The sequence below is a fragment of the Gopherus evgoodei genome, chromosome 5 (genome assembly GCF_007399415.2).
Source record: "Gopherus evgoodei ecotype Sinaloan lineage chromosome 5, rGopEvg1_v1.p, whole genome shotgun sequence".
Lineage (NCBI taxonomy): Eukaryota > Metazoa > Chordata > Testudines > Testudinidae > Gopherus > Gopherus evgoodei.
The window spans coordinates 136,123,009-136,138,954 of NC_044326.1; the positions used below are offsets into that span (position 1 = coordinate 136,123,009).

Sequence of the window (15,946 nt, forward strand, 5' to 3'; positions counted from 1 at the left end):
AAAGCAAAGCGGCCCATTCTGTGCTTCTGTATGTTAATGTTGTATTCCTAAAGGGGGGAATAAAGGGATTTCTCCAAATCAGTATTCTCCTACAATATAGACTCATGAAGGTAAGAGAAGGAAAAGACCTGTTAGGCTGACTCTGATCCTTCTTCCAATGCAGAATTATTTTTCTGTGTCTCTTGTTCTAATTCATCCAGTCTAATTTAAAATCTCGCAAGTAATGGAATACATCTCACTATCAAGGACTTTTGCATTGCACATCAGCCTCCATTTTTCCTTAGTTTAATCACACTGTCTGTGATTGCATTAAATTTTCTCCATTCTTGTTTTTTTAAATAGTTGACTTGTCTTATGTATTACGTACCTAGAGTTAGGGCCAGATTTTTGAAAGAACTCAGCTGCATTTGCTTTCTATGGGAGCTGCTTGATTCTGAAGTTTTTTTTAAAAATCTGGCTACTTTGCTTTAGGTGTCCTGTAAGAGTGCTAAGCAGTTTTGAAAATCAGCCCAAACTGTGCTAAACTGTTCTGAATGTCTGGCCTACATATCTTAGGTTTTAGTCTTTCTGGATAGATCAGTCCTCCATGCTGTTTGATTATTTTTCTTGCTTTTAGAATCATAGAAATATAGGACTGTAAGGGACCTTGAGAGGTCATCTAGTTCAGCCTCCCCTGGCTGAGGCAGAACCTACCAGGACAGTCCCTGATACATGTTTGTCTAACCTGTTCTTAAAACCTCCAGGGATGGGAATTCCATAACCTCTGTTGGAAGCCTGTTGGAGTTCTTAATGATGCTTATATTGGGAAAACCTTTCTAAATAGCTAACCTACATCTCCCTTGCTATTGATTAAGCTGATTGCTTCTTGTCCTATCTTCAGTGGACTTGGAGAACAATTGATCACTCTCCCCTTTATAAAAGCCCATAACGGATTTGAAGACTGTTATCAAGGTCTCACCTGCAGTCTTCTGTTCTCAAGAGTAAACGTACCCAATTTTTTAATGTTTCCTCATAGGTCAGGCTTTCTGAAACTTTTATAATTTGTATTACTTGCCCTGGAGTCTGTCAAGTTTGTCCATATCTTTCTTAGGGTGCCCAGAACTGGACACAATACTCCAGCAGAGGTCTTACCAGTGCTGAGTAGAGTGAGACCGTTACCTCCAGTGTCTTCCATATGACACTCTGGTTAAAATACCCCAGAAAGATATTTGTTTTTTTTACAGTTGTATCACAATGTTGGCTTATATTCAATTTGTGATCCACTATAACCCTAGACCCTTTTCAGCAGTGCCTTATTCCCCATTTTGTAGTTGTACATTTGATTTTTTTTTCTCCCTGAAGTGTAATATTTGGTACATGTCTTTGTTGAATTTCACCCTAATCATTTCAGATCATTTCTCCAGTTTGTCAAGATCATTTTGAATTGTAATGTTGGCCTCCAAAGTACTTGCAACCCCTCCTAGCTTGATGGCATCTGCAAATTTTATAAGCATAATCTCCACTTTATTATCCAAAAAGAACAGGCACCTTAGAGTAATTCATAAAAATAGTTAGTACCAGACCCAAGACAGACCTGTGCGCGACCCCTACTAGATACATCCTCCCAGTTTGACAGTGAACCATTGATAACTACTCTTTGACTATGGTCTTTCAATCAGTTGTGCACCACCTTATAGTAATTCATCTGACCACATTTCCCTAATTTGCTTATGAGACTATCTTGAGGGACTGTGTCAAAAGCCTTTCTTCAGTAGGCACCCGTCAGTCTCAAGAGACCATGGATATCTATCCCTGAGAGGTAGATCCTTACTAAAATCAAGATATATCAAGTCTGTTGCTTCTCCCCCATCTGGTTGGCCATAACAGTATCCAAGAGGAAAACTAGGTTGGTTTGTCATAATTTGTTCTTGATAAATTCATGTTGTATATTACTTAGTACTCTATTATCCTTTAGGTGCATACAAATTGTTTCTTAATTTTTTCCAGTATTTTTCCAGGTATCAAAGTTAGGCTGACTGGTCTATAATTCCCCAGGTTTCTCTTTTTAAAGATAGGTACCATGTTTTCCCTTCTCCAGTCCTCTGGGACCTCACCATTCTCCATGCGTTGTCAAAGATAATTGTTAAATGTTCCAAGATTTCGTAAGCCAGTTCCTTAAGTATCCTAGGGTGAATTTCATCAGGCCCTGCTGACTTGAAAACATCTAACTTACCTAAATATTCTTTCACCCATCTTTTTCCTATTTTATCTTATCTTCTTTATCCCTAGATAATATTAATTGTATTAAACATCTGGTCACAGACTTTTAAGTGAATACTGAAGCAAAATGAGAACTAAACAGTTCAACCTTCTTGGTGTCATCCATCATTAGCTCTCCTTTCCTGCTAAGTAGGGAACGTATGCTTTCCTTCATCTTTCTCTTGCACCCAATGTATTGATAGAACCTCTTAATACTGCCTTTTGTGTCTCTTGTTAGGTGTAACTTGTTTTGTGCTTTAGCCTTTCTGATTTTATCCCTGCATGCTTGTGCTATTCTTTTGTATACATCCTTCGCAATTTGTCCATGTTTCCACTTTTTGTAGTTTTCCTTTTTGATTTTTCAGGTCATTAGAGAGCTCCTGTTGCAGCTGCATATTAATTAGCCTCTTGCTATTCTTCTTATATTTCCTTCACATCAGAATAGCTTGCTGTTGCAGCTTTAATATTGTCTCTTTGAGAAACTGCACGCAATCCTGAACAACTTTTTTTCTAAAATTTTCTTCCCATGGGACCCTGCCTTCCAGTTCTGAGATTGTAAAAGTCTGCTTTTCTGAAGTCCATTATCCTTATTCTGCTGCTCTCTCCTTCTTTTCCTTAGAATCATGAAATCTGTTTATCGTTTCATGATTGCTTTCACCCACGTTGCTTTCTATCATCAGATTTATAACCAATTAATCCCTGTTAGAATCAACTCTAAAATGACTGCTCCCTGATTATCTCCTTCACCTTCTGAAAAAAGTTGTCCCTGGTACATTCCAAGAATTTATTAGAGATTTTTTTGTCCAAACTACCTTCAGTTTGTTTATCTTTCTGTTAATGTGATGCTCAGAGCTGAAGGTGAGGTTCCTGATATAAAAAAGTATAAAATATTACCTTATTTTTAGCAGTGTGTGATAAAATACCTTTGTGCGTTCTGGCCAAAATTGCACTGATCTTTTTGTATGAAGTTGCAAACTCACATCAAAGGAAAGTTTCTTTCACCATTGGTGTTGGCCAGATTTCTTTTATGCATTGGATGTGTGTTATTTTGCCCTCTTCCATGCTTTCTTTTACCAGCTTTTAGCCTTCTTTTATACATGTGGATTAATCAGAATGAAGTATATTTTAAGCTAGAATTAGAAAAATGGTTATTAACATCTAAATATTACATCTCTTTGGTTTCTCTTGTCCAGTAATTTTGTTAGATAAATTAAAGCAATCTTTACAATTACTAATTGCAAGAAAATGAACATTAACATAGTATTTATGGTGTTCCTTACATTAAGTACAGGGAATTCTCAGAATGCTGCAGTAACATTAATTAGGCAAAAGTTAAATTAAAAACTTTAAAATTTGTAGCTTTTACCTAATTAATGCCTACAGCTCCTGGCCTTCCTTTCCTTGTAAAGTATTGTGAACCTTCCAGTTTGCCCTGAATGCAAAAAGATCCACTTCAGAACACTGAAATTTTTGATGATCAGTTTGAAGGACTTGTAGTGAAGACAGCTCTGCCTGAATAATTTTCTTTCTGTTCACACAGCTGACCTTCATATTGGTGGTGCCCTTGATATGCAAGGCCCTGTTGGACAGTAGATGGGTTTCCGCCCACTGAATTAATGATTCAGCTTCCTCTTGTAAATCCGTTGACTTCATACTCTCCTCTTGGTTGTGTCGTTACCAGAATGACAGTTTGGCAACACTGGGACCAGTTGTCAAAGAGCATACTTAATGCTCTCAGCTGTAAAAAAATTTATTTTTTTTTGTTTCAAGGACAGTATCTTTTGAGCCACTGACTTGGAGGAGTTGCCACATCCTTCGAGACTGGTGTGTCTCTTGTTATGACAGACCTCTCTGGCTCTGCCGTGACCAGCCCTTCCTGGACTATTTCTGGACTCATCCATCAATGCAGGAATTTCAGTGCAAGTGATGGAATGTTTACTTTTTGAGATGGGAAAATCAGAACATTTCAGGGAAGGGACAGCAGAAAATTCTGCAGAGTCCTCATGCATTTTTTACCTAAGGCACTATCCCTGTGCAGGATACAGTCATCCCTAGAAGTTCAGGAGGGTGCCTGCTGACATCCTCAGGAGGGTAATTGCTGATCTGATCTTGCTGCTCTTTCTATTGACTGAAAGATTTTGTGTACTTCTGTCTTTATTGGCACTCCAAGATATAACTTTTTTTGGATTGGATATTTTTTATTTTTGACTCAGTTGCTTGAGTGGACCTCTCCTTGGATGTGCTCTGAGGAGAATGTAGTCCAGGAAATCGTATACTCATATACCTTTTTATCTGAGAAAAGCCACAGAACAACAAGGATTTTCGTGAACGCTCAAGGCACGGATGACCATCTGAAAGGCAGTGCTTTGTATTGAAAGTGATGGGTCCCTTGAGTGAATTGCAGAAATCTCCTGTGTGTTTGGTGAATTGGAACATGAAAATAGGTTTCTTTCAGTTTGATTGACACAGGATAGCAGATTGCACTGCGATGGACTTCAAGGTCTGCATTTTGTATTTGATTCTCCTTAGGAACTTGTTCAGGTGGTTTAAGTCCAACACTACTCAGTCCTCCCTGGATCTCTTGGGGACCAGAAACAAGATTAAGTAGTGGCTGGAACAGTCTCTGATTTGCAAAAGATAATCTGTGGTCTTCAACATATTTATCTTTTTTTTGTGGATTTGAGGATACTGGAGAAGGAAGGAAATGGATCATTCAGGATCTTTGAGAGTTCTGTGATGTACTCTTCTCGAACCACACCCAGGACCCATCTGTCTGATGTGCGGAGAGGTCATTGATCCTTGAATTTTAATAGTCTCCCCCCAAGTCGTTGCTTGTCCAAACTCTCCTGACCATATTCAGGCATTGTTTCTGGTGTCTTCAGTTTCATTGCGGGAAGACTGATCTCTCCACTGTGTTAAGCCGGGACCTAGGGGCCGAGCCCCATTGCTTTCCTGTGGGCAAAAAGCTCTGTTTTGACTTGGATCCTGGAAGACCTCTGAATGTATCCCAGAGTTCCCTGCAGTAGCTGCCTGGTCAAGTGTGCTCTCCCCTCCTGCTCCAGCACATCTTCACTGCTGCATGGAGTTTGCCCAGAACAGAGAGCAAAGCTGACAGCTGGGAGGCATCTCCGGGATGTTGGGAATCCACTCCCTCTCCCTGCAGGGCATCTGTTTGGTTCTTGCTGCACTCTCTGGTCCTTGCTCCTGCCCCCCCCCCCCCCCCCGTGGGGCTGCATGTGTAAGGGCACCCAGGCTGCGTGCACTGTCAGAGCGGCAAGTGGGAGCCAGCCTCAAAATGTCCCTGCAGTCCCCAGGGAATCATTTAGCCCGGTTTCTTGGAGCGTGGTTGGGGCAGTGGATAAGAGATCCCAGGGGGTGCTGGAGCACGCTGCACCACAAACCCTGGGGATACGTTTCACTGCTCCGCAGCCGGCAGCAGTCAGGTTGGGATGTGTGTGTGTTTTCCTCTGAAACCTACATGTTATGTCAAACTTCAAAACAGGCAAAAATAAATAAAAAACCAACCAACCAAAACCACCTTCTCTGAACATCCCATTTTAAAAATTAAGAATCACAAAGTTTAATTTTAATAGTTTGATATCCCTGGAGACTGATATCCCAATTATCTTCAGAACGGCTGCACATGGGCATTTTCCTGCCAATGTGACCCAGCCTAGAGATGGAGAGCCCAGTTCTCAGGTTAGATGGTACTTCAGTATAAGACCTTCTTAAACTGCAGCCATTCTACTGAGACAGTCACAAAAGGAGCTGCATGTGAAGTTTATGGACTCAGGTGTTCCTTATGGGCACCTGAGTCCCACTAATAACACTGCCACAGTTAGGAAACAGGGTAGACAGTAGACTTTTCCCACAGTGCACCACATTCTTAGGGCTAGAGTGTTGACATGGGGTGGAGGCACTAAGCATTTCGGAATGTTTAATTTGACTCGGGTCTGTGCACTGCAGTGTGGACGCCGGAGCCCTAGCTTCAAGTGCAGGTTAGAAAATCATCTACCTAGGATGAAAATGCAATGTAGATGCTCAAGGTTCTCTGACACGGGTCAGCTGATTTGAGTCCAGCTAACCCTAGACGTACCCTAAGTGTCTGAGGTAATTTCTTGAATCCTTTTTAAAATTTTACTCCTTTGGGGAGCTGAGATTCGGAACCTGAGTCAGATGAACCTGTGAACCTGTTCCACTAACGGGCATCGCTTTATGTTTGCCTCTTTAAGAGTGGATAAAAGGTCTGTAAGGAGACAGTGGAGCTGCTGATGGAGGCTCACAAGATGGCAGGCATGTTTCGTGCCAAATCTAAGCGTTCCCTAACCAAAGAGGGTGTTTGTTTCTTTCTTTTATTGTGGGGGGAGGATTCCTTTCTCCTCTCCTCCATGCAGAATTCCTGACTTTCCCTGGGATTGCAAATGGTCTGATGATGGAAGTGATGGGAGATGATGAAAACTGCGCTGTGATGGGGTGCGTGTCTGAACCAGTCTGCTCCTGGCTCTGTCTGTGGCAGATTCCGCTGGTCCTGCTTATGGTTTCCCTGGGCCACTGCCCTTTGATGAAACCCCCTTTCGTAGCTGAAGGGCTGTCATCATGTGCTTGCCATTTTTCAATACATTTGCAGCCTGGCTGTCAGACTCCCCACTGATGGGGTGTGCCTGGGGAACTGGCTCCTGGGTCAGAGTAAGGCAGCCAAAGCAAAGCCTCTTCAACCCAGCAGGTGAAGAAGCTGGAGTGCACATGAGATCGATACCTCTCCTCCTGCTCCATGTGGCCGGGGTACAGAGCAGGAGGAATGCAGCATTGGGCTCCTGTTTGGACCTTTCTTCACCATGCCCTGAGCCTGTTATCTGGGCAGACAAGGGGCTGGGTGGGTGGGCACTGTGGAAATCCCAGGCAGGAGACTGCCTCTTGAGGTTTTTTTTTTTGATTCTCTCACAGCAGGTACTACGTTCCACTGCCCTGCAAGCAGTTACAGGACGCAGAGCAAAACTCACTAGGTCTCTGGAAGGTGGGGGCTAGTTCCCAGCTGTAGTCCTGCCCACAGCTGTAGACCCACACTGGGGATCTGTGGATCTAGCCTTGAGAGAGAATCTGAGTTTTTGGATTGTATTCCCAAATGTGTCTTTGTTGCTTCACAAAGATGATAATTAAAAAAGTTAACCAAAAAAGCAGTGTGTCCAAACAGAGCAAATTCTGAACTGCACTGTTTAAAAAAAAAAAAAAGCTTTTTCATGAAAATAATTTTTAAAATGCCTACTGTGCAATAATGTTTGTCACTTTTCTTCTGTTTCAGGAGGGTTTGTGGTAGGTGGAATAGTGTCTCCTGAAAAGGATCCATGCAGGAAGGCTAGAGTGAAGAGAAGACATACGCCAAAAACAAGTATAAACTTCCTTGAAACTTATTTTGTGTTTTTATTTCAATAGCAGTATGGAGCAATGGTTCAGATTATGCACAGTGCTAGCTCTTCACACCCCTCAGTACTCCTTTGGGGGGAAATTTTGTAAGAAGTTTAATTAATGTTAAGAACATAAGAACGGCCCTGCTGGGTCAGACCAAAGATCCATCTAGCCCAGTATCCTGTCTTCTGATATTAATATGAATTAAAACGAACATGTTAGTGTGGGCAGGGACATTGGGCTTTAAAACATTGGTCATGGGTAACCCTAGATTAAGAAGAACTTCATGTAGTGAGAAAGGAGGAGCTACTTGAGGGAATCGGAGGTTGGTGATAAACTCAGTGCAATGAGTAAAGAAAGTGAACTGCAGTTCTGTCATTGATCAGCCTATTGGTTAGATAATATAAATTAATGCTTGTAGTCCTATTATGTGTAGGTAAGCTTCTGTAACTACCAAACATTTCACGAACTCAAGCATTGCCAATATCATACCAAAAGGCAATGCACAAAGGTCTTATGTATATTGGGAAAACGCATTGTTTTAGACATATTAACTAACATGTTTTAACTAATTTAATGTTGTATGATTTTATCCTCAATGTGCACGAGGACAGTTGTTTTAAAAACATTACCTGGTTGTGCTGATGAGACAAGTAGAGTTCTTGTCCGTACTACAGATGGTGGTGACTGATCTCATGATTGAGTTGGTCCGCAGACGATCACTTAGAACCAGAGCACCATATTCCCTCCCAGTAAAGAAGCCAGCTCCTTGTCAATCTGTTATCTGGTAATGGGTATAATTCCAGAAGCCTGCTATTTCTGAGCAGAGGTATTGAGACTGCCTACTTTCTAGAATGAAGTCTATCAGAAAAAAATAAAATTTTAACTTGGAAAAGGTTTGTGGTGTAGGGCAGATAGGTCTCCACTAAATCTGCTTTAACTATTTTAAAATGCTCAGAACAAAAACTCTAAAGACTTTTACTTGTGAATTTGGATTAGGACTGTCAAATGATTAAAAAAATTAATTGCGATTAATTGCACTGTTAATAATTGAATACAATTTATTTAAATATTTTGGATGTTTTTTACATTTTCAAATATATTGATTTTAATTACAACACACAATACAAAGTGTACAATCCTCACTTTATTTTTGATTTCAAGTATTTGCACTGTAAAAAAATAAGAAATTGTATTTTTCAATTCACCTCATACAAGTACTGTAGTGTAATCTCTTTATCATGAAAGTTGAACTTACAAATGTAGAATTATGTACAAAAAAAAATTGCATTCAGAAATAAAACAATCTGAAATTGTAGAGCCTTCAGGTCCACTCAGTCCTACTTCTTGTTCAGCCAGTTGCTCAGACAAACAAGTTTGGTTATAGTTTGCAGGAGATAATGCCCGCTTCTTGTTTACAATGCCTCCTGAAAGTGAGAACAGATGTTCTCATGTCACCATTGTAGCTGGCGTGGCAAGATATTTACGTGCCAGATGCGCTAAAGATTCATATGTCCCTTCATGTTTCAACCACCATTCCAGGGGACATGCGTCCATGCTGATGACAGATTCTGCTCAATAACAATCCAGAGCAGTGCAGTCCGACGCATGTTCATTTTCATTATCCTAGTCAGATGCCACCCGCAGAAGGTTGATTTTCTTTTTTGGTGGTTCAGGTTCTGTAGTTTCTGCATTGGAGTGTTGCTCTTTTAAGACTTCTGAAAGCATGCTCCACACCTCGGCCCTCTCAGATTTTGGAAGGCACTTCAGATTCTTAAACCTTTGGTTCAGTGCTGCAGCTATTTTTAGAAATCTCACATTGGTTCCTTCTTTGCGTTTTGTGAAATCTGCTGTGAAAGTGTTCTTAAAATGATCAACATGTTCTGGATCATCATCCGAGACTGCGGTAACATGAAATATATGGCAGAATGCGGGTAAAACAGAGCAAGGGACATACAATTCTCCCCAAAGGAGTTCAGTCACAAATTTAATGCGTTATTTTTTTAATGAGCGTCATCAGCGTGGAAGCATGTCCTCTGGAATGGTGTCTGAAGCATGAAGGGGCATACGAATGTTTAGCATATCTGGCATGTAAATAGCTTGCAGTGCGAGCTATAAAAGTGCCATGCACATACCTGTTCTCACTTTCTATTGACATTGTAAATAAGAAGAGGGCAGCAGTATCTCCTGTAAATGTAAACAAACTTGTTTGTCTCAGCAGTTGGCTGAACAAGTAGGACTGAGTGGATTTGTAGGCTCTGAAGTTTTACACTGTTTTGGTTTTGAGTGCAGTAATGTAACACAAAAAAAAAATCTACATTTGTAAGTTGCACTTTCATGACAGAGATGGCACTACAGTACTTGTATGAGGTAAATTGAAAAATACTATCTTTGTTTATTATTTTTACACTGCAAATATTTGTAATAAAAAATAATATACACTTTGATTTAAATTTCAACACACAATTCAATATATATGAAAATGTAGAAAAACATCCAAAATACTTAATACATTTCAATTGGTATTTTATTGTTTAACAGTGTGATTAAAACTGTGATTAATCGTGATTAAATTTTTTTATCATGATCATTTTTTTTGAGTTAATCGTGTGAGTTAACTGCGATTAATTTACAGCCTTAATTGGGGGCTTAATGTCCTTTTGGCAGCAGGTTTGACCTATCATGAAATCACTGAAAGAAGATGAATTTCTGCAGTCATTTTTCAGGGTCACTTAAGACATGCATTTGAACCTCCCAGTAAAGAGCCCTTTGTCATGGGATAGTAATGTGTTCCTGATTATGATAAACGTTACTTTTGGGGTCATGTTTCCTACCTGGTAAGTCATTTCTGACTTCAGCTGGTAGCAAAATAACTTTAGGTTCTAGTGACCAAACCTTTATACTATACATGCGTTATACTATATTTCATAAGACTAGCTGGTACTTCAGACATCTTTGAATTTCTCTCTAAAGGGGATGGTAATTTTCCAGTTTAATAAGCCAGTCATCCTCAGAGGCACTCTTTCATGAACTCTGTGGAAACATCACTGGGTTTTTAGCTAATGCAGACTAAATCTCTTAAATGAAAAAGCTGAGTAAATTTTCTAACATGAATCCCTAAGTTCTACTGAAACCAAGAGAACTATGTTGAAATGTCTGTCTGACTGCATCTGTCATTGCTACAGCATACAGAGGCCTGCAGTTTGGAGAGGGTCATGTCAAAACTTATCTGAGGCAGAGTGGCTTTGTTTCCAGCCTAAGATTTGTCCTTGTGTGGGAGATCTGCAAAGCTGCCACGTGGTAGTCTCCATGTATTTATGAAGCAGTATAGTTTGACATCAAGAAAGAAATCCAGGTTCTGACTGCTTGTAGGAATTACTCCCCAGTTATAGGGTGCCCAAACTGTCCTGCCCCTTAGAGGTTGTGTGAGAGTTGGGATATCTTACTTTGGATTGGTTGCCTGCACTCATCCTGAAGATTTTACCTTAGAGGAGTCTTAATTTTCTGTACTTTGCAAGAAGTTACACTGACTTCCTGACATTTGGCTGGAAGAGTTACATTTTATTTTGGAAATATCCCTTGAAATTTTAATCTCCAAGTGAAGATCCTGTAATCTTGTAGAGAAAAGGAAAAGCTTCACTTGTAATAATTTTTCTTTGAAGGTTTCATCTTTGAGTATTCCCACTCAGTCACCTCCATCAGAATTTGGTAGGGGAAAGGCTTTTTCGGGACTTCATAAAATGTTTAAAATTTTAAGTAGCTTCAGGAACTCCAGTGTCTTTAAAGCAGCAAATGAACTTTAGAAGGAAGATGGAGGTCTTGGAGATGTATTGTTGTTACTGTTGTGACAGTAGCAGTTGCCACTGTTCTAGGGAGTCCCTGCCTGTCTTGCATAAGAGAGTGACTGCACTGATAAATTATAGCTTCAAAAATTTTGTATTACAAGTAATTCCCATTTATTAAGGAAGTAGTCTTTCAACCTATTTGAATATTTAAAATCTGAGGAATTATTTAAATCCTTCACTATGCATTTGAATTCTAAAATATTTGAGAAATGTTAGTGGCATAACATCATCTCAGGTTGTTTTAAAAATGTACAGTGATTAGTTTTTTTACACTTTTATTTTTCAGGGAGTCATGTTGTTGAACAGTTGAATGTCTCCCTAGCAGATACTTCTAAGCCAACTGCTGTATGGGACCCAACAATTAATGAAGAGGTTTTACTAGGTAAGTTGCTGAAATGACATGACCTGGTTCTGAAGAATTCTGTGACAAGATTGCAGAATTTGGTCCACCTTTGGGGTCATACAGGGAAGTATGCTGATCAGGGCTTCCTCTGCACACCTAAACTCTTGAGGTGCTGAGATATCCCACTTCCTCATGCAGAAAGTCAGGGGAGCCAGAGAAGGGGAAAAAGGTAGAGAGATAGCACACTACTCTAGAATTTTTCAGTCAACTGAACCTGGAATCTTACAACAAAGTACTATGCTGAGTACTTAATATGATTAAGAAATTGGATGACATGCTGTGCTAATGACAAAAATATTTAATATACACATTATTGCTCAGCTTCTGGCAATTTTGTTTTTCTGTAGAGTGTGTCAACACTGGAAACAGTCATTCTTGTTTCTTTAATGATGAGTCAGTGGAAATATATAAAAACCTGAATACATCTGTTTTTGCTGCTGGTAAATTGATCTTGAAACCGCTTAAAGAAAAGGGGCACCAATTTGTTTACACAGATAATATAGTGAGTACATCTGTTTCCTTATATATTCTTCTATAGCAAAATACCATGTACTGAAAGGCTTTGATACTTTAAAGACCTGTTTAGTATTGTTAGAAGTATTTTACTACTTGACGTTAATGCTGTATTTGTAACTTTTACTATGTTTTCTTAAAAAGGAATACATGTAGAAAACACATTAATGAAACCTTTACATTGTAGAATCAAACACTGAAAAATAAGGGAAAGTCACTAAGTTAAATTTTGCTCTACAAAAGTAACTCGGCCACCTGGCATGCGTTAGCCTTCCTGTGTTCTTCCTTCTATGGTAAATATCCGGATATTGTTAATAAATACCATAACATGTAGGCAACAATGTAAAAGTCTTACTGTAGGAGAAAATGTTACATGTCAAATACCTTTATTAAGTGCTTGATTTCACAACCATAATTTGCAGTAGAGGGGAGTGATGAGAGGAGTTGGGGGCTTATTGGTTTTTTGGGGTGTTTAATTTGTATTTGTACAAAAAAGCTAGTGTCTATGAGAAGAGAAAGTTTCAACCTAAAGGATTTTTTTCTTTGATAGTACCACGATCATTTTGCAAAGAAAATATTTCACTAATGCTAGAATATTTGCTTTTGATTTGATTTCTGAAGGCTTTCCATGTTATCCATGGCAAGATTATTTTTACCCTTCATAAGACATCCTACTTTCTGACTACAGGAGATTTTTTCTATGTCCCAGAAGGTAAGTGCATTTTAAAAATAATTTGTTGCAAAAGGACCAGCTGAAGGGAGAGTATAAGTGGTGGAAACTAAGCTGAAGGGGAGGTAGGGGGTGGAGGGGGAGGCTAGGAGAAAGATAGGGAATAATTGGGCAACCTTTGCTGAATCTGGGGATAAGAACCTCATTAAGAGGTGAACGAATCCCAAAGGCAGAGAGAAGTTAATGGTCCATTGTGTGTAAGCAGTAACACAAAACAGTGTATGTTTATGTTGGTTATCTTCAGGCTTCAAGTGCACTATGAAACCAAAAGCTATGACCTTGTCTTCAATCACTCAAGAAGAGCTAGTACAAAGTGTAGCAGTACTACCTGAAGTGTTAACATTTTCATAAAAAGGTTTGGGGAAATCCCCACTATGTTTGCCCAAATCATGGCTATTATATCTTGCTACCAGCAGAAGGCAGGAAAAGAAAATAGTGAGGTCATCTTCAACCTGTGAAAGTTACTAGACTGCCAGACACTGTTCAGTTCTTTGATCTTTTCTGGTCAGCTAAAGCAGCTTGCTTATTATGGGATCGATCTTCAGTTGAGTTTTACTGATATGACTTTATGGTTGGTTAGGGTTATGATATATATTTTACTGAAAGCTATACTATGTTGAAACCTTATTATGGATGCAGTTATACCAGCAAAAAGGTGATTTAAACCTGTATAGTTATTTCCCTTCCTGTACAGGAATGGCTATACCATTTATGCTGACATAACTGCATCCCCACCAGGTGGATAATACGGGTATAATTAAAGCAGTGTGGCTTTCCACTGTAGACGAAGGACTAAGTTATTTGGCTTTCAGTGTAATTAGTTTGTAGCTCCATTTTTTAGCAGGATTTCCTGTCTTTAGGTTAGTAGCCCCAAGCAAAGGGTCAAAGACTTTTCAGGGGCTGGAGATGACATGGTTAGAATGGCTCCTGTCCTATCTATTGCTGTGGACAATGCATCTTTAAAGGTATGTACTGAAACCCTGCAGGATTTAGTCTAGATTGCACCTGCCAGAATACCTGTCACTACAAATACTATTAGGTATGTTTTTACTAAACGCAAGCATCTAAAGCCCCTGGTGAATTCACCATATAATCTTACTACTGGCCCTCTATTGGCTATAGATACCATGGATGCTAATTTCTCATGCAGCTGTCTATCCACCCAATAACTACAGACATCTGACTGTCAAGGACTTACACGTTCTGTGTGATAAATATGGTAAAACTACCAAAGCCAACTCTACTTTGACTATTCTTTCCATGGTTCAGACAGGCACAATTATATTTACCATCACGTTTAAATATGAGCTTTGTCTAAACTTGGAGCTTCCACCAGTATTCCCATCAAAAGAGTTTGCTCCCTTTAGGAATTATAGGTCTGAAAAGTCCTAATGTGTGGACAAGGTCATTGAGTTAAACATACTAAGTGTCTTGGAGCTCAGAACCATGAAACAGGCTCTGTTCATCTGCCCAAGACTTTTAGTTCTAGCATTTGGATTTAGTCACTTTCAGCAGCTGACTGGATCAAGAGTATTAAAATTGCCAAAGAATCCAGTCTCCTGTGCCTGTAGAAGGAGAAAAGGATTTGGTTGCTCTTGGATCCTGAAATATGGTAGGAAAGACAAAACATCAGCAGAGGAGTTGAGCTGAAAATCAGTTGTACCCTGGTTAACGGTAAGTTCTGCAAGAGTTCTCAAACTCAGATTAAAAAGTCATAACATTGAGAAAAAGAGTAAAAAAGGTCTCCCACTTCAAAAGTAAAGAAACTTTGTGAATAAACTTGATACAGGGAAGTAGTTGTGACGGAGCTATAAAGAATGAGTAGTCAAAACTGAAGAAAGCATTTTAAGTGTTGGATATTAGAGGCACTAGGAAAAAGCAGTTTTTACTGACTTACTTTTCTCACAAATTTCATAATATTCCAGCTAGGATATTCCTGTTGGTTTGCTGTAATATTGGAGGGGATTAGAAAATTGTCCTGTTTGTTAGTTTCTAATCATACCTTTTGGGACTTTTTTATACAATGCCTCACAATTTTGGGAGTGAAAATAGAGTTTTCTTTATATTGTCACAATTGCTTTTATTGTTGTTACTGCTCCAGTTTTCTAAAGGAAGTTTTTTTTAAAGGAATGCGTTAAGCTGGTAAATCTTCCTTCGTTAGGGGTCTAACATCACAAAAGTTGTTTCCTGTTTTCATCTGCTGGTAGGAGATTATAATTAAGGCTAAGATTTAGTCACAGGTATTTTTAGTAAAAGTCATGGGCTGCTCCTAGGCCACTGCTGCTCTGGGGGGTCCCTGAGGCTAACGGCAGGCTCCTGCTCAGATTGTTGGGGTTGACTGTCTCTGTCCACCCACTGTTCTTTGGCTCCTGGGGACAGCTCTCAGTCCTCCCCTGGGGCCAGCCACACTGGCTGTTGCAGCTGTGGAAGTCAAACATGTCGTGGAAAGTCACGGAATCGGTGACTTCTGCGACCTCTGTGACAGATTCACAGCCTTAGTTATAATATGGTCTGAGTTGCGTATTATGGGACTGAAAGAAACCCAATTAGCAGCATGTAAAAAATGGCCTTTTCTATTATTTTCCTCTTTGGTTGCTGTAATAATATGAGGGAGGGATAATTGTTTCATTAGTTATGACCTGTTCAGTTAATCAGATACAGGAGCAATCTGAACTTTTTCCAGGCAATCTAAAAAAGTAAATGTTTGATTTTTTTCCCAGTCCCTTCTGGAGAAAGAGATTTATTATTTTACTGTTGTGTGATCAATTCCATTATACACAGCTTTCGGGAAATCTTTTAATCAGTTCATCTCCT

At 39.5% G+C, this 15,946-nt stretch overlaps 1 protein-coding gene across 3 annotated transcripts in view; it reads left to right on the plus strand.

The window, feature by feature from the left end:
* The window catches only part of CENPC (centromere protein C), a 68,706-nt gene that overhangs the window by 28,241 nt on the left and 24,519 nt on the right, over positions 1–15,946 (plus strand). The window contains exons 14-18 of one of the 3 annotated variants that reach the window (XR_004000753.1): positions 7,538–7,624; positions 11,773–11,868; positions 12,237–12,391; positions 13,024–13,114; positions 13,993–14,097. Coding sequence is in view for 2 of the 3 variants with exons in the window: in XM_030565371.1 (XP_030421231.1) it covers positions 7,538–7,624; positions 11,773–11,868; positions 12,237–12,391; positions 13,024–13,114 (429 nt within the window). In the remaining variant the exon portion in view is untranslated. Of the gene's footprint in view, positions 1–7,537; positions 7,625–8,318; positions 8,607–11,772; positions 11,869–12,236; positions 12,392–13,023; positions 13,115–13,992; positions 14,098–15,946 lie in introns of those variants that run through there. The other 2 variants (XM_030565371.1, XM_030565372.1) reach the window with 2 other exon arrangements.